The sequence below is a fragment of the Ambystoma mexicanum genome, chromosome 9 (assembly GCF_040938575.1).
Source record: "Ambystoma mexicanum isolate Mex_15411 chromosome 9, UKY_AmexF1_1, whole genome shotgun sequence".
Taxonomy (NCBI): domain Eukaryota; kingdom Metazoa; phylum Chordata; class Amphibia; order Caudata; family Ambystomatidae; genus Ambystoma; species Ambystoma mexicanum.
Window position 1 is genome coordinate 191,528,372 of NC_090931.1, and position 22,651 is coordinate 191,551,022.

The following is a 22,651-nucleotide window of genomic DNA, read 5'->3' on the forward strand; positions in this document are numbered from 1 at the left end:
ACAGAGGTTCAGTGAGAAGGAAGTGGTCAGCTGAACGAAGGGAGCGGGAGGGAGTGTAGAAAGAGAGGAGGAAGGAGAGGTAAGGGGGAGCAAGACCATGGAGAGATTTGAAGAAAAGGCAGAGAAAGTGAAATTTAAGTTCAGAGTGAAATGGAAGCCAGCCAAGGGAGGAGAGGGAAGCCGACATGGAGTCATGGGAGGTTAGGAGACAGAGGGTATGGACAGCAGAATGGTGAATAGATTTGAGGGGGGGCGAGATGAGAAGTAGATAGTCCAAAGAGTAAGGAGGAACAGTAGAAGAGGCGAGAGAAGATAAGGGAGGAGATTAGAAGTTTAGTAGCATGAAAGGTGAGTGAGGGGTGGACTTTGCAAATATTGAAGAGGTGGAAGCGACAGGCACGAGAAGTGAGGGATATGGTGGGAGAAAGAGAGAGAGGAGTCAAAGTGAATGCCTAAGTTACGAGCATGGAGAGAGATACAGAGATTAGTGGGAGGAAAGTGAATGAAAGGTGGAGGGGAGGGAGGGTGAAGAGAGTTGGAGGGTAAAAAGACGACTTCAGTCTTGTCAGTGTTGAGGGAGAGAAAGCGGGAAGACATCCAGTCCCTTATGGCAGTAAGACAGGAAGAGAGTTTCAGGTGGAGGTCGGTTAAGAAGGAAGAGAAAGAAAGGAAGAGTTGAGTGTCGTCGGCAAAGAAATGTGCATTTTGCATGCATGATCAAGGAGTACAAGAACAAGTTGGGCAGTGGCATTTGGGGCCTTGATGTAAATTACAACATCCGTTCAGGTAATGGTGCTTGTGGGTTTGACTTGCTCTAAGGAGTCCACTATGATACTCTAACCCCCAACAAACTCTATTTAGACCAAAATCTACCTAGATGCTCATGCTTGCGAGCCTGACAAGAACACGCCCGTCAATGGAATTAGCGATTTTCAACCTTGTGTGTAAAAAAGAGAATGGTGCCCAAAAGCTTGAAATCAAGAACACGACTGATGGTTAATACCTGCAAGCAAGCAGTTACCCCCAGTGTTAGTGACTGTTATTGAAAACACCATGGGTCAAGCTAGATAAATGGCTCATGAGCTATGGGTAACTAATCCTAAAACCTGTTCCTACTAAAGACTCTGCCATGTGGGGAGGAGCTGCTGTCACCTTCCCCTTGCCTCCAGAGGTATGTCTGTTTGGATGTCCTGGCAATTGTTCAATCTCTTGACTTCTCTTTACAGACTCCTGGGATTTCAAGCAATCTACCCGAAACATCTCCCCCACCTTCAACCAGGCGAACATTGTAGATCTGCATCCTGCTTTGGTATACAGTATCCGCATGTACTCCTTCAACAAGATCGGACAGAGTGGGCCCAGTAAGGAGGTGACCATCAGCACTGAGGAAGCAGGTAAGAACGGTTGGATTCCTCAATCCCCTACCGACGGCTGACACGGTCTGCCCAATCTTTAATTTTCTGTCTAACCTTTAGCAAGCCCCCCGAACTCTGCTCCTGCCATCCTAGCTCCTGAAGGCATATTCCTTGATGCGCACACACCAGAGTTAATGCAACCCACTAGGGAAAGAAGCCGGGTGATAGCTTTTGCAAGGATAACAAGGTTTACTTGTTCAAATACAAATGCCAGCAAAGAACTCTGCTGTCCGAGAGCGCTCTGGGGTTATAAGCACATAGTACGTCATCAATATATGGGACATTTTGGTGCTCCTGATTGGAGGCACCCTATACATTGGCTTGCTCAATAGGGGATGCCAAGCAGTGATGGGTAGGTTCTTCATCGATCAGGCTCCATGTGGGTCAGCTGAGCTCATCCTCGCTGCTGAAGGTCAGGGCATCATAAAATACATTGTTTCTTGGCTAAACTAAACAACTGTGACATGCTATTCATTCATAATGGCAGGCACCTGGGCAGCGCAGGAATGGAGTGCCAGGGAGAGGGGGAGGAGAAGATGCAGTCAAGCTGACCCATACATTCAGGGCCCCATTGATCCCACAGTCCCGCCCCTAATGTCTTCCCTTTGGGGATTGAGCTTTGCTTTATCCATCTCTGCATCTCATGTTGCTTGGACGTGTGTTACTAAGGAGAAATGCAGTCCTGTGGGCTTTGGATCTTTGGTGGGAGCTTTATGGAGGTTAGGACCTGGGGGTCGGGTGCTTATTGGAAAGCCCAGGGAGTGTGGGTCAGGTTAGTGGTGCGCGGCCGGCACTGAACTGGCTGGGTGGGGGTCAGAAGCTCGTTGGCAGTTTAGTGGAGATGCATAGACCGATCCCAGGGCCTGGTACTGTCTCACGCTTTGTGTTGGGCACATTCCTGAAGGCTATACTGAAGATTCGCAACACTACATGGACATGGGGAAAATGGACTTCCGTGGGAACAAGGCTCAAGCAGAGCCAGCGCACTGTGCATAAATAGGGCCTTGGGAATCAGGAATCGTGGATAGTGCAGTTACCTCGAGTAGGCCTAATACAAAGATGGAGTCAAGGGCTATGGGTTTACTAATGCCAGGCATCTACTTATAGGCGCTTCAGAGTCTCTACATATCGCCTACTGATGCAAATTACTCCCCCCCACCCCCCCCACCCCCTTGTACGCAAATTGCCTCATATGGGTTTTGTCTTATTTGGAAGTGCCTAGGGGGTTGGGATTGGCTCATTTCCATTACAACACTCCCTACAGAGAAAATCCTGGCAAAGTCCTTGCTCGTCTCTGCTCTGTTGATCTTGGAATCATGAAGCTTCCCCTATGCCTGCCTCTGCTGCAGGGGGCCATGTTTGGAAGGCATGGTATCAAACAGTGAAAACAGACAGACAGAATTGATCAAAGTTCAAGGGTGTTTATTAAACTTCAATGGGTTGTAGAATGCCTATCTTAACCTAAATCTAAGGATTGGAGCAATTTACGACCATCAAATAATAACTCAGTCCTAGTGGACTCTTTGTCAAAATAAAAGGGCCTATACTAATAAACCTATTGCCAATCTTTACTTCTAAATACAAAAGGGTATGGGACAATTGTGTATGCAAAAAGCAAAGTGTTCAAGAAATAATATGTCATGATAGTTGAGCATTTGGCTTCCCTTCCCCACATTTTCAGCACAGGACAAGGCGGCACGTTGAGCTTCACACACTCTTGTTTCTAGGCCACGAGGAAACCGTTCAAAACACAAGTCCCGGGGCCTTCTGCCAAAGCCTCTTTGCCACCAACAGTCTCTTACTGCAGAGGGCCTGTTGTAACAAAGAAATATCGAAGTTCCATTCTTCTCAGGATTTTCACATACACAAGTTCTCGCTTTCAATGGGTCTCCCTCCTTTAGGCTTGGACTCCTTTTTACCACAATGTTTACTGTTGGTCTCCCTCGTTCGGGCACGGATCATGGATCTCCCTCATTCAGGTTCGGATTATGGATCTCCCTAGTTCGGTCTCAGATCATGTATCCCCCTTGTTCGGGCTGGGATCCCTTTAGCACAATATTCATATTTGGGCTCCCTCATTCAGGCTGACCATACAATATTACTTTCTTCTCCAGCATGGGGTCTGGCATGGATTCACATGCTCATGAATATTCCCCGTCGTCAGGCTGGGAATCCTCGTCTACCTTCTCCTCCTGATATCAGAATCGAAAACTTGCGAATGTGTGTTGGCTTTTGCTTAAACCGTTGTAGGACCACTTCGATTCACTCACACAATGTTCGTATCCATCTTTGTCTTTATTTTGTCACTTCTTGGCGGGATGCCTTCCAGAGACCTTCGATTGAGCACGTTTGCGGTGCCGGACCACTCTGAACAGTATTGTATCTTTCCTTCTCAAGTTCAAGCATTCATTAACAGAAGCTTTACTTGCGTCGTGCATCACACACGTTTAACAATGTTAGTTCCTGCGCTCGTTATACAATGTTCCTGCTTGCAACCTTGACTTCATCACAGACAGGTCTTGCATCGGTCTCCCCAACTCACGGGCTGTGTTGATCTCTCTGGCGCTTCTTTGTTCTTGGAGCCAAGGACAATACCACGGCGGCTGCAGCTCCTCCCCACCTTTGTCAGTCAAGCAGGAGTGCCTTTGATAACTCTGACACACAATGCAGGATTCTTCAGTCTGGTTTCTTGGCATTACGCTTTCACTGACAAAGGTTTCTTGAGAGTAACGGTTTCTTGCCGACAAGGTCAAGGATATTTCCCTCCTTATGAAACCCTTCATGGTTTGCCAGCTGCCGATTCGGAACTGCTGTTCCATCGTGTGCTTTGCCTCGCTCAGAGTGTGCTTTCGTGCTCTTATTTATATCTGTGTGGGGAGGTTTAATGGAAGTCAGGTGTGAGTAATCGCCAGTAATTGCCTGACCTCTGTAGTGGGACATGTAGGGTATACTGCTTGGGTGTTAGTCTGTTTTCTCCCAGAGCGGGTTGTCGGTGTGAAAGTGTTCATGTAGGGAAAGGGGTGGTAGAGTTCCCATGTATGCTACCTGGTAGGATGGGGAAAAGGTGTTAATAGGGGAGGAATACTGCGCCTCGCCATCCGGTGTTCCACTCTCACTCCCCAAAGACACCTCACCCAGGTGATACTCCCGCACTGGTCCATCCCCAGGAACTGGATCCAAAATTGATGGCAGTGTCCTGGCCACCTGGATGACAGATCCCCGGGGACTAGTGGGTGAGACACCTTCTGGTTTCTCGCAGCCATAGGATGCATACCGTTAACTATGTCTCTAAACTTGCCTGTGGAGCAGTCCATACTGGTGTAGATCAGTCCACAGAGTTGTTCTTTGTGTATTAACGCCACCCCTCCCCATATCTCCTGATCTCCTGCTGAGGGTGTACAGTCTATTTTGCTTCTGAACTGAAGTGTGATTGAGTGCCTGGTGGTCCACTCTTAAAATGAGAACTCCCTGTCCCCTGCACACTATCTTGGACCTGAATAAAGTCAAATGGTTATATACAAGAACATTTAGTAGTATTTACATGTGTAAAAGGTGTACGGTTAGTCATCAATAACTCATGGAAAAAAATACTTCTTAGATTACATGTGTCCCTCGTATACAAACTTTAATGTAAAGACAAAATAAAACCCAACACATTTTGAGAACACAATTCTCTTCAGGGATATATCTCTCAGGTCAAGTTGAAAGTAATAAGAGAAAACCTAATATAAGTGACTAATGTAACTATTCATTCAGATGTTGCACTTAGTGTATGATGTTCACAATGTCATAAACGTTGATACATTGTAGGTTTGTTTATTCACCTCATATATGTGTAGTTCCAATCAGTGCTGGGTATGGGGTATATGGCCATGGGTCCAATCTTGTGTATTCCAAGTAAAGGATCTATAAATCAAAGCAGAGCAATGGATCATTTTTAATCTGAGAGTTCTATTAGTCAAAGGAAACGCCCTATCTAAAAAACAATAAAAATACCTTCCTTGCCAATGTGTGTATCTAAGGGTCTCAGCCATAATGAAGTAATTCTGACAGAACGGTACTTTCAAGTTTATTCCAAAATGCTCCCAAGTCCAATCTTGTATATCCTTAATTAAGGTTTTAAAAAGTAAATGAAAAAGGACCAACAAATGGTATTAGATTATATAAATCCTGATGGTCAAAGTGAAAATTGTCAAAAGAAATAATTATCCTCCTTACCAAAGTGTATGTCTAAGAGACTCTGATACTATGTAGAACCTCTGTCATGCAAGTGTTTTGACGGTCAATCAACCTTGTCACTTACTCAATCAACAAATCTCCTGTGGGAGTAAATATAAAAACCTCACATCCTGAACAGTCAGGTTAAAGCCATATCCTGGATGGAATACCAAGTGTCCAAAGGGGTTGATATAAATATAAAATGAGTCCTCACCTACAATCCTGTCCAGTGAGGAAAGAAAAGGGTAGCAAAAGTCTCCAATCTACTTCAGTACTTTATAAACATGATATTTTGCACCTCCATGGTGACAAATGTTGTTATGGAATCTCGCATCAACTGTGTATCATGAACTAATTGAGTCTAGCACATACTATCTATTGTGAAAGACTGGAGTATATTTGAAATAAACTCACCAATGCTTAGTCTCAGGAGCACTGTGTGGCTAGTCGCCAATATAAACACTCAAAAATGCAGATTTGCAGAAATAAAATGGCAGCTATTTAAATTGCCGTGCACCGCAACATGATGACATCACATCACCCGTTGTGGCCGCCATTGTGCTCTTGTTTGCCGGTACATAAAATCTAAAAATGCAATCTAATATGCAGTCCGGCTATTGTCAAAAAATGGAAAAAAGAGAAAGAAATATATTGATGCATTAAAATTGGAGACAATGTCCCTTCATAAAAGGAATAGGGTTTTGATAATCCTAATTGGACTAATTGCAATTAAAGTAAGTTGCGGAAAGGAAGGGGTAAGTCACCAAAGATTATATCTATACTATGGTGTACCATGTACCTTTGGTCTATGTTAATGTTATGACTGTTACTTGGGAGAAAAGGAACTCCATGCATAGATATGTAAATGAACCACATACATGTTGAAAATATGGCATAAGATGTTGTACATTTATAGATGTAATGTAATGGTATGTAAAAGGTAATGGCAAGTGTGGCATATAACATAAATTGACCTATAGTCATACTCTAATGGTGTATTGATGGTTTGGCATACAAGCTAAATGAGCAAGCCTACAATGGTTCAGCCCCATCACCCTCAGTGATGGATCAACGTACTAAATAGTAAGATCATACACTTTCACATTTTGGTGTTCTGGTATTGGGTTGAACAAGGACCGATAATATACATTATCCATCGCAATATTCAAAATTCTATCATCCACCCTTAAAAAAAAGGTTTTTAAATGATGCTAGTAAGTGCAAGCATGTCACCATTTGTGCAATCATCCTGGCAATGTTAGTGTCAAACAAGTGTAGCAGTCATGTTTAAATAAGGCCAATTATCTCAAGTAAATTTAATCTCTACCAACTAATCACAGGTAATGTGTCCCGATAGAAGATGGAAAATAATGCACATAATTACAGTGAACCTCTGTAGTACAGATACTGTATCCAATGGTGGGCGCTGATGGACATAATCCCACAATTTCCATGAATTTGTAATATTCACATGATGTTTTTGGTAATGTGAATTAAATGTATAATCGGGTAAATATGAGCCACTTGAATCATAATCTCACAGGTTGAAATTACAATGTATGGCACTCTTTGGTAGTATGCCCTGAAAAGGAGGTAACAACCCATCGGTCATTTATAAAAATGGTACTAGATAGAATTCTTTGTTCATTCCAAGAGGGTAAATTGCATCCAGAGTGTGTATCCAAAATAGCTCCCTTTGTGCTAGCTTTTTCTCTAGGTCTCCACCTCATGGGTGGGGATGTACCACCCCAAGTATAGCGCATCTCAGTTGTGCTACTGTGTGTCTCATCTCGTTAAAGTTTCTGTAGACTGGTGGTTTGCTATTAGATGTCCTGATGTCAGACTTATGTTCAGTCCACCTTTCGATCTTCCCAACCTAATATTTGCCACAAGGGCGCATCTCAAAGCATAAGTGACACAACGGGTGTCACAAGTTGCAAAATGTTGAAGTGTTCTCTTTTTGCCTGGATTAGGGTGCCTAATGTGATCACCCTCAATGATGTTCGAGTAATGCAGGCAATTGAGGCAAGCTAAAATTCATAATCTGGGTTTAAGCAATACACTGAGGTTTGGTTTTCTGATTCTTTGGCCTTGATTGGGGTGTCCTTAAAATTAATACCCCTCTTAAAGGGCAACATAGGTGGTTCCGGGAATAGTCTATTGAGCTCAGGATCAAGTTTTATCAAACTCCAGGTCTTTTTAAGAATTCCTGCTACTTGATGGCTCTGTGCAGAATACTTAAAGGTGTGCATCATCCTAGTGTTTTCACTCTTGGCTAATGCTCTCAATAATTAATCTCTATTGTGTGTCTCCATCCTAGTTATAGATTTGTGCAGGACCTCTTGCGGATAGCCACATTTCTTAAAATCTCTCCGACATTAGATCATATTCATTCTAAAGTGTTGTGGTGTTCGAGACAATCCGTTTGAGCCTTAACAACTGGCTACATGGAAGGCTTTATTTGAGATGAGGTGGATGAAAGCTCCCAAAGTGCAGATTATTATTTACGTCCGTGGGTTTCCTGTAAATATTGATTTAAAGTATATTGTGCTCATAAGTGGCCATTAAGTCTAGAAAGGGAAGATTAGGTTCCCCAATCTTCAGTGTGAACTTAATATGGTCATGGCAATGGATCAGATATTTAAGAAACTGTAACAATTGGTGCCACTCCAGACCGCAAAAACATCATCAATATGCCTTCTCCAGAAGACAATTTTCGTGGGCCAGGGTTCTGTATCAAAAATGTGTATAGATTCAAAATGGTACATGAAAATACTGTTGTATGTAGGGGCCACTGTTGAGCCCTTGGAGGTGTCTGATATCTGTAAAGAAATATTTGCACTCGTACCTCAAGTAGTTGTTGTAAAGGATGATATTGATCAGCTCAATCGTAAAGACTTTGTATCTGTACATTCTCATGTCTCAATAGAAACGGCTCCATAGCTTCTATACCCTCCCCATATGGGATTGAGGTATATAAGCTGTTCACATCTAGTGAAAAGAGAATCCGGCCAGGGTCAACAAGCTGTAACTCACTAAGTAGTCGTGGGATGTATCTCGAAGGTAAGTAGATGTCTGTATCACCAATGGTTGTAGAGCTGTGTCAAGGTAAACTGCCATGGCATTAAAGACACTACCCATCCCCTCCACAGGGGGTCTAAATGGATGTCTTGTAACGTTTTTGTGCACCTTTGGTAGTGCATAAAATACCAGTATGATGAGGTGCTTTTGTATGAAGAATTCTTTAGTGCGAGGTGTGATCCATTCTTGATCACTTGCTTTATTGATGGTCCCTTCGATCAGGGTCTTGATGGTGCCAGTGGGACTATGGTCCGCTCTAGATATTTTGGGGATCATGCAGAAGCTCCAAACAGCTAGAGTTATAAATGGTAGAATCCATGATAACTTAGGCCTTGACCTTTATCAGCCAGTTTAATGATAAGTGTGTATTCTGCTATCTTTCTTGCTGGCAATTATACAGTCCATGTGCCAAGACTGCGTTTTCTCCCCTGCACCTGTAGCTAGCTATCTTTGAGGTCTTATTGATACCATTTATTTACATCATTAGTGACTACCTAACAAAGTGGAGTGCACTGTGTTGCTTCTTTTGTACAACTCTTCAAATAACCCGTGAGCTCTTGGTAGCTAATCCCAAAACCTTCTCTTACTAAAGATTCTGCCATCTGGATCACTGTTACTGGTATCGCGTTCATTTGCTGATTACTTTTTTCAAAGTCATTTTCGATGCTGAGATTACTTTGAAAAAAACTCATTGAAATACATGGAGGGGGGTTAAAATGGTTGGGAAGGGATTGGGGTAGGGGTAAACAAAATAGGGAGAGGGGGGAGATTGAGGGCGACCCCCCCCCACAACCCACCCAAATTTTATTTATTTTTTGTCGTTGGAAATTACTTTGAAAAAAAAGTTTGTCGGCAAATGAATATGAAACCCTATAGTGGGGTCCTGATGTCACCTACTTGCCGCCAGAGGGATGTTTCATGTGGTTACTCAGACTTAGTGCATAATATTCTGCTCCCCAAGCTGAAAGAAGTGCAACCATTGTATCCTCACCTAAAGTCAAAGGAAGGGCAGCATGTTGCTGAATTAAGTGTGGCCTGCATCTTCTAGTGAAGTGAAACATGTCCTGTTGCTTCTAGAGTAGTGTTAGTGGCTTCTAGAGCGGAGTGAAACCTGGCCTGTGGATTCTAGAGCAGATTAAAGTATGACCTATGAGTTTTAGAACTGGAGCAAGCATGGCCTGTGGCTGATGGAGCTGAGTGAAGTGTAGCCTGTGGCTTCTAGAGTGGAATGAAGCGTGGCTCTCTGGCATCAACAGCTAAATGTAGTGCAGCCTTTGACTCCTGGAGCTTAGTGTTGTCTGCAGCTCTTTGAGCTGAAGTACAGTTTGTGCTAATCTGTCCTTGGACATGGATTTGGATATGGATATATTTTTGGAATATACACTGGAGATGAGCACTAGACAGAAGTGAAGCCCCTGTCCACTGATGTTGCTGGGTTCTGCCCACACCATGGGACACAGTTTCCACATACCATCACATTTGTCAATAGCGTAGGTCAAGGTATCTGAGCAGTCTTTAGTAGAGCCATTTGAAGCTGCCACTGGGCCAAGCGCAGGTCGAGTAACATGCTGGATGAAGCGAGGGGGTTGGCTCTAATGCAGAGGTCACAGACATAAGGTTTAGAAGGAGCATTATTCTCCCATTGGTAATTTCAAGTTTGTTGTGGGGATTTTTTGTATCACAAGATACAGTTGTTGCAGGTTCTCCAGGATGGAGAAAACCTACAGAAAACTAAATGTGTATCGTTATAGGCAGATAGCATGTAAGTTGTCAAAGGGTAGGACATTTTTTATGTTATGGGTTATATGTTCTAGGTTGGGTGGTAGCACTGCAACCCCAGGGGGGTATCAATGTGTTCTGCTTTATAACTGGTTTTATTCTGACAGGATGATAGTTTAAAACTGTAGTGTCTTAACTTTTTTTCTGAAGACATACAACTCATTGGTACAACGGAAGTCTTGTGGAAGTGCATTCCAGCCTTTGACTGCAATTACCAAACTTTTTTTTTTTAATTTGTTTTTATTTTCAAAAAGCCATTGTCCACTTAAACATAAAACAAACAATAACGTTTTAACCCTGAACCCCCCCCAACCCCTCCCTGCCACCTTGACCAAGTCCATTCAGATCTGTATGTGCAGGATTAATGCAGGCTGTCGAAGTCCTCCTCAGAAGAGCTCTCCCCTTTCCCATAAAATAGGGCTGTTGTGATGGCCACCCATTGCATTAGGTCTGCAGAGGAGTCCACCTTTTGTTGTCGATGTGCCAGTTCCCATGCCCCCGTTTCAGCTGTTGTCCATCTCCGGAGATCTTCCAACCATATTGCAATACTGGGGGCTCTAGGGCTTTTCCAAGCCATAGCAATTCAGCGTTTTGCTAAAATGTACATTAAGTCCTTAAGTCTGTTCAGAGGCCTATTCTTTTTTGCCTTTGGGGTAAGAGCCCAGGATACACACACTAGGTGTTTGCACATCCAGAGTAATGTCTGCCTCCGCCACTCTTGCTTCGATTTGCTTGCAGAAAGTTTGGATTGCCGGGCATCCCCAAAACATATGTGTCATCCCCACACTGGGTTCCAGGCATTTGGGGCACGTTGCGGCGCCCGTCGTGCTAAATATTGTGATGATGTCCGGAGTGAGGTATGCCCTGTTGAGTACATAAAATTGTATAAGCTGCAAGCGGGCGTTTCTAGAGACTTTTTTTTTATAACAGCTTGTGATAGTGTCACATTCCCTGTCTTCAAACTGTGTGTGTGTTCGAGCTCCCATTTACTCTTGCTCCCAAGGTCTTGCTGCGCAGGTGAGCAAAGTTTCATAGAGCCTTGAGGTTTCATGCCCTCCCTCTGCCGTATTTAACAGGTTTTTTATGTACTCATGTCCAGTGTCCAGAGACTCCATCTCCGGCCAACGTTTTGTGAGTCTTTTTACCACGGCACCGTGTAGGAGGAATTGTCCAGTTGGAATCCCTGTGGCCTCCTGGAGTTCAGTGAACGTGAGAATACCCTGCTCGTCTGCCAGGTCTCCCAGGGTGGCAACGCCGTGGGCCTCCCATGTGTTCCTAATTACCTCCTGGTCATCTGGCCTGGATGTCATGATTACATTGATCGGTATCTGTGGGGAATAAGGGTCGACCGTACCGATGGCTTTGCAGGCTCGCTTCCAGATCTGGATTCCTAGGCGAATTAAGTATGCCTCTGGGTGTTTGGCGATCCAGAGCATGTCTCTAAGTAGTCTTCAGGAGTTTGTGGGCAGCAGAAGGCGGGTGTCGGTTGTGGCGTCGTCTGCCATCCACTGGATCACGTGCTTCAGTTGGCCCTCTATGTAGTATAGCTCAAAGTTGGGGACCTTAAGGCCCCCTCTGTCGTATGGCCTTTGCGTTGTTTCTAGGGCGACTCAGTTTCTGCCATCCTCCCAGAAGAATTTCCTGCAGTTTATTGAGATCCCTAAAGAATGTCTGCGGTACATTGTATGGTACATTGGTGAATAAGTAAAGAAGTCTTGGTAGAGCCAACATTTTAAGGAGCCCTGCTCTGCCCGCCACTGATAGCGGTAGCTTGCTCCAGAAGTCCATTGATTTGGCCAGGCCGTCCTTTGCCTTTGAAGTGTTTAGCATGTGCTCAGTTTTGGGGTCTCGGTGGATCGTGATGCCCAGGTATTTGAAGGATGTGGGTTCCCATTTGAGGGCTAGGGTCGGGAGGCAGTCCTCATCTGTCCTACTTAAGGCTGCTAGGCAGTATGGGCAAGACTTGTCATAGTTGATTTGGATACTGGTGCATCTGTGGAACCCTTCTAGTGTTTCAATTATGTATGGTAATATGTGTTCTGGGTCTTTCAGGTAAAGAAGCATGTCATCCGCATACATGGAGACTAAGTGGGTCGTCCCTTCTATTACTATGCCTCCATCGCCGTATTCCTTTCTGAGGTAGGCCGCCACTGGTTCCACCGCTAAGATGTAGAGCATGGGGAGAGGGGGCAGCCTTGTCTTGCACCCCGGGAAAGGGTCCATTTGTCAGAGAAGGTGGTGTTCGTACGTACCCTGGCCGTGGGGTCTGTATAGGTGAGATCTACCCACTTAAGGAAGAACAGCCCTATTCCCATCTTGGCTAGCGTAGCATGGAGCCATTTCCATCGGACTGAGTTGAAAGCTTTAGAGGCATCTAAGGACGCCACCGCACATTTGTCTGGGTAGCTATCGGTGCTCTAAATGACATGGTGCAGCCTTCTTAGGTTTTCAGTGATAGAGCGGCCCTGCACGTACCCTGTTTGGTCGTGGTGAAATAGAATTGGGATGGTCTTTCTCAGTCTCCCTGCCAGTAGCGCTGTCAGTATTTTGTTGTTCACATTTAGCATGGACAGCGATCTGTATGATCCGCATTCAGAACTTTCTTTATTGGGTTTTAGCAGGGGCATGATGACCGCCTCTCTCATGGTGTCAGGCAGGCGACCCAGTTCATATGCCTCGTTGTACACTTGGGACAGCAGGGGGGCTAGTATAGTCTCGTAGGTCTTATCGAACTCTCCTGGGAGTCCAGCAGGTCAAGGTGCCTTCCCTGAAGGGAGCGATCTAATAGTGACCGCAACCTCCTCGGGGTTGGTGGGGCCTTCTAAGGTCTCAGCTATCTGTCTATCAAGCTGAGGTAACTTGATGTCGAGTACGTCCTCGATGTCCGTGTCGGTGGGTGGTGCAGGGTCGGAATACAGAGCCTGATAGTATTTTTTTAACTCTAAATTAATCTCCTTCTGTGTGTGGATAATCTGGCCATCTGTACCATGGACTGCGCAAATGGGTTTTCTGGGGATTTCACATTTCTAGAGCCGCGCTAAGAGTTTCCCTGGTTTATCGCCTAGAGCATGTGTCCTTTTGAAATGTTTAGCATAGCTTAATTTCCCAAGAGTCTCCCAGTGTGTTAGGCAAGCTTGCTTGAGCTCTATTGCTGTGTTCATACGGGCAGGGTCCTGTGGCATTTTTCCTTCCAAGTCCTTTAACTCTTCCTCAGCATGCACTAGCAGGGACGTGGTGGTAATCGGGGCCCCTCCCGTGGCTGCGATCATTTCCCCTCTCATCACTACTTTGTATGCCTCCCATGCTGTGCTTATGTGTCGGACGCTGTCTAAGTTAGTCTGCCAGTAATCCGACGTGCTTTGTCTAATTTGTTCGCAGAAGGCCTTATCTAACAGTGCCTCACTTCTGAGTCTCCATGTGGGCACTGGGGGTCTAGGCGCGATGACCCTCCACGTGGACACTAGGGGGAAGTGATCGGACAGTACTCTGGCCAGATATTGCGTGTCTTCAGACAGGTCTAAGTGTTCCTCACTGGTGAAAATGCAGTGTATTCTGGTGTGAACAGCATGAGGGGGTGAGTAGAAGGAGTATGCTCTGGTGTCTGGGTACCGTTCTCGCCATAGGTCTTTCAATGCGAACTGGTGAGCGAAGGGGTTCAGTATTTTGGCAGGCGGGGAAGAGCGGACATGTTTGTTGTGTGATCTGTCTATGCGAGGGTCCTGGGTGCAATTGTGGTCGCCCACCCAGATGATGAGGCTGTCTCTGCATGGGCTGAGACGGGTGTGCAACGAGCGGAAGAATACTGTGGCGTTGTGGTTAGGGGCGTAGGTGCTGATTAGACTTGGGTCTTTCCCTTGTATGGTGCCTTGAATTAAGGCCATTCTGCCTTCGTTGTCGGTTTTAGTGTAGGTCAGGTTTATGGGAACGGAAGGGGCTATCCAAATCAAAACTCATCTGGCATAGGTAGACTAAGAGGAGCCCACCAGGGTTCCCCTCCAAACTTTGGCAGCGCCGCAAGCTTGGGAGCGTCTAGATGGGTCTCTTGTAGCAGGGCAATGCTGACTTTATGTCGCTTCATAAATGTATGGACGCGATGCTGTTTGACATAGCTGTTTAGGCCTCTGACATTCCAGGACATTATTCTAATTTTGTCTGCCATGATTGAATTGTAGTTTATGTAGATGAGGGTGGCCTTGGGGGTGGCTCAATCACCTGGTTGACAGGTGAGGTTGTTTTGGGAGGACATGGTATGTTCCACAACAGTTCAGTGAATGGTGGTTGTGGTGTCTTACATATATAACTTTAACTGGGTCCCCGGAATGGGGGCTCTTTTCGTATTGAACATTAACTTAACTTTTGATATAACTGGTCTAGCGAGGTTCCTCTCGACTACTGTCCCGTTTCTGCCCCATTTGACCTAAGTCTACTGGTGCCCTACGGGCGGGTAACAACCCGAACTGTTCCTGGTGGTGCGGGTGGGCCTGTCTTAGATGGTGTCAAATAATGAAGCCCTTCGTGTCTAGGGTGGCTCCAATCAAGTGAAGGTAGCCGAATTTCGTGGTGTGGTTTTTTGGTCTGGTGTACTCTGTCTGGGGGTGTGGAAGTGATGTGTCATGGTGCAGATTGTCGTGGTTTCCTCTGTTGTGGTTCCAGGTCTGGGATCTGCTCTTTGTCCATCCATTCGATGGCGTTGATGGGTGTGTCGGAGAAATAGGCTTTGTTGTTAAGTAGGACCTTTAACCTAGCGGGGTACAGGAGCATGTAGCGTAGGCCCGCATTTTTCAATCTAGCTTTGGTGTGGGAGAAGTGGGCTCTGCTTCTTTGGACCTGCAAGGTATAGTCTGGGTAAATGGCAACCCTAGATGAGTCTTTTTGTATGCAGCCGCCTGATCTTGAGAAGGCGAGGATAGTTTCCCTGTCTTTGTAATTAAGCACTTTGTTCGCCCGGGTTCTGGTCGCCTCTGTGTTGTCACGGCGGGAGGGGGGATTAGATGTCAGGCAGCTGCGTGGTTCCGATGTGGCCGCCCTGGGCTGCTATGTGGGGGCCACAGAGTGCGCTGTCCTGCCCTCGTAGGGCCGTACCTTCCCGCCCCGAAGTGGTGCGCCTTTGGGTGTCTGGCGAGGCTCGTCGGATCCTCGGTCCCAACTTCTCACCACCTCTCGATGCGTCGCGCCGGGTGGCCTAGGCGTTCACGGTCTTCCTGGCGCCTCAGCTTCACGTTGCTTCTTCATTCGTTCTCGGCCCGCCTGGTTGGCGTCAGCCCCGGTGTCCTCCTCCAACGGCGGCGCAGGGACCCCCAGAGGTGGGGCACAGATTCTTCGTGCACGGTGTGCTGTGCATGCAGCCCGAGACCTGGGGGGGCGTTCGCTTCTGCAGGGCCCCTAGTGTTCCTGGGTCCGGGCAGGCTCGCGGCACCCCCAGGCAGGTACTGGGTCTTAAGAATGGCCGGATCACTCAGTGGCCGCCATCTTCTTCCATGTGCATCTTCTCTCGTGCTTTTCTGTTGGTGTAGCGACTCGGCGGCAAGTCGGAGGCACATCAGTTATTCACAAATGTAGAGCTTTTCGGACAGTTTTCTAGTTAAGTAGCATTCGTTCACGGCTAATCACTGGTCACATCAAGCGGAGCGACACGAAGCTTGACTTCCTTACATGGCGGCTAGCCACGCCCCCAATTACCAAACTTGATTTACAGAGGACGATAGTTAGTTTAAGCAGTAGTGACTTCCCACTGGGGGAGCTGTGAGTACCAGGATCTTCACATACAGCTCAGACCCTGGCATTAAGCAGTGGTACCATCTTCAGGACTCGAGCATGTCCTAGGCGCCCAGTATCGGGCATCCATTCTCAAAGCAAGAAAGGGCTCTGAAGAGCAAAGTCAGTGGCTCGTAGCCCTTAAGGGACAGAAGCTAGCTACTCTTGTCTCAGAAGCTGGTGAGCTGGGCATAGCAGGCTCATGTAGTTTTGGCAGTTAGCTCCCTGACAGAATGCAGGAGACTAATGATGGCAAGTGGTGGTGGTCCTCAGCAGTGACCATAGGTCTCTTGGCGGGAACCTTTTCCTTGGCTGTTCAAAAGACAGAAGGGTAGACCGGTGATGCCTTCCTCGAACAAAAGGTCCCGTCGACCTCTGGGATCAGGCCCGTCTCTAACCTGGCTCTGCATATTCTGCAAGAGGCTGAAGCTGGCACTCTGTTCATCCCCCCTCACTCGGTACATGGAGACTCCCAATGAGTTTGGAAGCATTTCTTCTGGAATCATCGCCAATCTCGGTTACGGGTGGCTATAGCCGGTAACATCCTCCAGTTTACAAGTGGCACTATGACCGGTATAATCCCAAATGTTGAAGTCCATAGGACTGCAAGGATTTTGAGAGCAATTACTGCGGTTGTTACTAGACTGCAGTAATTCCCCCAGAAGTACCTCTTCCATGTTACTGCCAAACATGTAGTGGGGCGCTAATTCCATTACTATCACTTTTCTTTTTTTTTTTTACCACAGCTACATTGAAACTGTAACTGTATTAAGTGCAAAACTAACGCACAAAGGCATCTGGGTGCTGAGAGGAACAAGTGAAATCACCTCAAAGATACTGCAAATGAGAACAAAAAAGTTTTGACAGTCTTTCAGAAGCAAAAATGATCAGAAATCTCTTGCAAATGACCAGGAACAGCGTTCCACAACACCAGGGCCAGAACAGAAAAAGATCGCCCTCCAGCCTTTGCCTTATGGAATTGCGGAACGCTCAAAAAATGTTGAGAAGCTGATTGCAAAATTTGAAAAGGATCATGGTGAATAAGTTTAAATCGAAGAAAAGAGGGGCAAAAAAGATGAACAGTCTGATGTACAATGCAAAGGACCTTACATTTAATATGGCTCATCACTGGGAGCCAGTGAAGCTCAGCCAGCAACGCAGCTGTGTGAGAAAACCTAGGTGCATCAAGACCTAAACATCCTGCAGAATTTTGTAGAATCTGGAGCCTCTGGACTAATAAATCTGGTTGTCCAAGATAAATGTCATTAAAATATTCCAGAGAGCCCATGATAGAGGCAGTAACTATTATGGAATTAAGTTGCATTGAAATAAAAGGAAGGATCTTCCTCAAAAGTTTAAGTTTAAGGAAGCCAGAATTGCAAACAGATGCAATCTGTGCTTCTCTAGATCCAGAAGGAAGAAGCTTAATCCCTTGACTCTTGACAAATGTGCTAGGAGCCAGACAGGGTCCCAAGAGTCGGGCCAAAAGTCTGAGTGGCAGGAAGAATGAGCGTTTGAAGAACCAACCACCAAAATCTGTTTTTCCATATTCAGTCTCAACCAGTTCTTAGATATCCATCCACCAATCTCCAATAAACACTTATGTTTGGAGGATCAGAGACCGTAGAATCGAGAAAAAAAACAGTAGACTATCATCGGCAGAAGTGTAGAACCCTATGCCATGGGAAGAAATGAGATCCGCCAAGGGACGTAAATAAAGATAAAAAAAGACAGGGTTAGAGAATATCCCTGAGGAACACCAGAGGAGATGGGGGACAGTGCTGACCCAAATGGAAATAAGCAGTCTGTTTGCGATATGACAAAAAAGAGCCAAGCTAGAGCGGAGCTCGACATCCCAACTTTTTCCAGACATTGAAGAAGAATCCTGTGATCAATAGTATCAAAGGCAGTGGAGAAATCCAGGAGAATAAAAACTGACCTCACTGCAGTCCTGAAGTAATGCAAAATCATCAAGAATGGATATGATTCGACTCTGTACCCATCGAAGGCCTAAAGCTTGCTTGATGAATGTGCAGAAGACCATTTTATTCGAGAAACCTTGATAGTTGAGGAGTAACAATTACCTCCATAAGCTTCATGAGTACAGGGAGCAGAGATATAGGACTGTAACTGCCATGGGATGCTGGTTTCAGTTCTGGCTTTACAGAAATTGAGATACCAAGGCATGCTTCAAAGGGGCAGGAATAACTACATTTGAAAAGGAATAATGAAGAGCTGCCGTAAACAACACAATGGTATCCATAGCTAGAGACTGAATAAGAAGATATGGAATGGGGTCAGATCAAGATGCTGATTTAAGTTTACAAATGGTTGAATTAACAATCTCGTCTCTAACAGCAACAGACTCAATTAAAGAAAGAAGAGGAATCGCTAGTATTGTATGCATCCGAAAAGGAAATAAAAGCAGGAGTAATCGACCCGGTTAGCATACTTATAATTAGCCCCAGTGTGAGTGATGGTGCACGATTACAATACAACTGGATCAAGGGTTCAAACCCTTATTAGATTCCAATCTGAGATGGTATGGCAGGAAGCCGTGAATGTTGGAATAAAGGGCACAAGGCTTCCTCTAATGCCGTATTTGGGCTTACCTTGTTCCTGTCTTGGAGCAGGGCTGGGTATAGGCAGGAGGCACAGTGTGGTATGAGGAAGATGGGGGACGGGGGCGTTGCTTATCTCTTTGGGGACACTGACTTGGCTTAATATGAATGACTGACTAAGCTCCACTGCAAAATGTGGTCAGCATGGGCATACATTTTTTGGGGGGTGGGGGGACAAGGGAGTCTCCCCCTGCCCCCCGCCTCGACACCTCCAAACATTTGTGGCACACCATTTTGTCCCACTCAGTTGGCGGGGTTGGGGTGGGGGCTTTCATTTAGATCTCATGTCTCTCCCCCCTCTTACCCCAACATTTTCAGCAAAGTTACTCCACTGGTAATCAGCCCAACCCCTCCCTTCAGAACCCTGGGCCTACATCCAGCACTGGGCTGAAGCTCTAGGAACACGCGAGTGGACTGCCACCCCTGTGAGTTTGAGGAATTGAGAGAAAAAAAATATTTGTTTCCTCTAGTTTAGTGTGTTAGGCCAGCTTCAAACTGTGCTGAACTCAGGATTCGAGACACCCACAAGACCACGGGAAAGTCCGTTCACAAAACCTGTAAAAGATCATTAGGGTTTGTACTGTTTTTCTGGTCTAGAAGGCAGAACTTTGTACTCTGACAGCAGCACTATTCTTAAAGTGCTACTCATGAGTTATTTTCTGCTGTTCACCATTAATCCTGTGAGAGGCAAATGTGTGTTGGGGTCTGGCTCATTTCACTTTAACATGTGTTCACTTCATGTGTCATCACTAATAATTACTTGTGTTAATTTGTCCCTCCACTTTTTTAGGACTTGTGCCACGAGGCCCCCAAAAATACCCACCACTGGGCCCCACCACGTGAGTTGCATACAAGGCTTTTAGTGAGCCGGGCTAGGCCTGGCAGAAATCTTGTTCTGGGAAGGTGCCCTGCTGGGGCTCACTAATCTCCCCTGGCAGCCCCGGCAGCTACAGGACGAGGCTTTTTTCTAAATCCTGAAGATCTCGTCCATGTGCGAGAGCTTCAGGCTTCAGAAAAAATGCCTCTAATCCATAATGGTGGCGCCGCACCTGCAAGGCATCCCTTCAAATAAGATATGCCTTGGACCGCACCACCATTATGGAAGAAAGGTGAGGCCGCTGAAAGCAGAGGCCCATTTGTTCCCTAAAGCCTGTAGCTCCTGCTCATTCGTGTGAGTTTCAGGCTTTAGGGAAAAAGTCCTCGACTTCCAGTGGCCTCACCTTTTCAGCCTTAATGGTGACGCTGCCCCTACCAATGCACGATGCCTGGCGCGGGACAGCGCCACCATTAAGGCTGAAAAGGCAAGGTACTGTCCCCTGCCAGCCAAGCCTTTAGCCTTAATTTATCTCTACAAAAGGATGCCTGTTTGGGGTGCCTGTAGCCCATTTATCTAGGTGTCGTCTCGGGGGCTTGGCCTAACGAGACGGCAGGCGATGTAGCGTCATGCCAGGCCCCCTTGATTAGCACTGGATCATTTTCCAGTGCCACTTAAGGTCAGTCTGGGAGGCTTTGCATGGCAAGCGCAGCTGAGTTGTCACGTACGCCGCTACTTGGACTCAAACTGGGTAACTGTATACTAACGCCCATCACATCCGCGTCCATGCACGTGTTATTGCAGCCATCGAGGGGCTCTTCCCGGGCAACTGGCAGAAGAAACACTATCTCTTGCTTCAGCTCCTGCGAGGGGAATTCGACGCAGTACGTTCAAAAGGCAGTCATAAAACATGCGAGGCAGGGATGGCCCCACGTGTGATCAAATGCAAGGTCCGAAAATGTATTCCACTCTGGAGAAACACGTGAAGTGGTGGATAAAGCCTAACCAACATCGCTTTATTTGGGTTTACTTTAAAACAAATTGCCAATCTTGAAAAACATACGTACGCTGTTGTAACATTACACTCACGCAAATTATATTCCCCCATTTTTGCTATACTTCCCTCCCTGAAACCTGCATTGCCCCTTGACTTGCCCAACCTAACGCAATCTCTGAACATTTGTGTGGCAGCTACCAGGGGCGTTGCTAGGGGGGGGGCTTACAGGGCTATAGCCCCTGGTCTTTTGGTTGTAGCCCTGGATAGAATCTCAGGAGCTACAGCCAAAAGGCTAGCGAGCCCCGAGTCCCGACAGTCCCGACATCAGCTTAGCCCCGGGTCTTTTCCAGACCTAGCAACTCCCCTGCCAGCTACACACATTGAGTTGCCTCTAGACCAATGGTCTTCAAACTGGGGGGCTGGCCCCCTTAGAGGATCCTGAAGGATGTCTGGTGGGAGGAGCTCCAAACTCTTTAAACAGGGATATAGATGACTGTTTCATATCAAATATAAGCAGATTTTCTACTGCTTATATGTTGCTTTTAAAAGCAGTCACCTAAATACTTTATCCGTAGGTAGCGTGGAGAGGGGTAGGCAGAAACCATATCATTACTCAAGGGGGGCAGGGGATCTCGGTATGAAAAAGTTTGAATACCACTGTTTTAGGCCTTGGTGCAGTGGAAGGTTACGCCTGGTCTCTGGCTGTCACTCAGATGCCACCTTGAGATTATACGCATCTTTACAGTGAGTACTCAACCCACTGAGCCATCGTTTCTCACACTACACCCTACAGATATCTATATATCTTCAGGTGCAAGCGACAACACTCATCCTTAAAATGTTATGTTAAGGTGCGCATCATATGAGTTCATCTTATTTGACTGAAAAACTGACCGAAAGGACACGGTGCCCAATGTCCCACCATCTTATGTCAACCACGGGGTGTGGGTTAACCATAGGCCAGGCCTTCTCCTGCGGTGCAAGCCTTTATCATGTAGATGTTATTGAACTCTTTCCTTTTGTCTCGCACAGCTCCAGATGGGCCTCCCATGGATGTGACGTTGGTACCAGTGACCTCCCAGAGCATCCAAGTCACCTGGAAGGTAAGCGCAAGCCAGGGCATGAGAGATGCAAGAGGGACTTCCATCCAGGTAGAAGAGCATTTGGGAGTGTGCAGGATGGTTCCCCAGCCAAGTAATGAAAACGGATGGCCATGCAGTACTCGGTACAAAGCATCGATGGGAAAGGGAGGAGAAGGAAGGGCTGGGGATCGGCATAACGCATACAGCTGGTCTGAGATGCGGCAGAAAGAGCGCACATAAGAGGGCCCAATAATCGTGTTGTAAATACACTGTGGATGTGACAATGAATCTGAGCTTTACTCAACATTTTTTGGCCGAAATTTTATTTTGCAGATTTCTTTTTGTTTTTGCCTTTTTTTAACAGCACAAAAGTGTGAAGACTCACCCTCACCTATCCACACCCCCCACTTTCTATATACATACCCCAAATACACCATCTATTTATGTTGAGATCAAAGAAATGTAACACATGCTGCCAAATATAATTCAACAAAATGGTTGGTCGAAAAAAGTGTGGAATTTTATGTCCAGATAATAATCCCACCTCTTCTATCATGTGTCTCAGGAATGTACCTCCTTCCTCCTGATTGGCCGGTATAATGGTTATGTCATCAGCATGTGCTAAAACCTTAACTTCCCTGTCTCCCACACACCAACCACGAAGGCCCTGTTCCTGTCTAATAAATGCTAGTAATGGTTCCAGGGCTAGATTAAAGAGGAAGGGTGAGAGTGGACAAACTTGTCTTGTTACCCTGAATATCTGAAATGCTGAAGAAAGCTAATCATTAACCCAAAGTTTGGCTGAGCTCCCAAACAGCAAGGCTCCAATCGCATTTAAGAATTGAGGCCCAAACCCTATTTTGATCAAAGTGTAATTTAAGAATGACCAG

At 46.1% G+C, this 22,651-nt stretch overlaps 1 protein-coding gene across 1 annotated transcript in view; it reads left to right on the forward strand.

Annotated features, from left to right (window-relative positions):
* The window catches only part of DSCAML1 (DS cell adhesion molecule like 1), an 866,449-nt gene that overhangs the window by 624,955 nt on the left and 218,843 nt on the right, over window positions 1-22,651 (forward strand). The window contains exons 15-16 of the mRNA XM_069614463.1: window positions 1,227-1,394; window positions 21,712-21,782. Coding sequence (XP_069470564.1) covers window positions 1,227-1,394; window positions 21,712-21,782 — 239 coding nt within the window. The remainder of the gene's footprint in view (window positions 1-1,226; window positions 1,395-21,711; window positions 21,783-22,651) is intronic.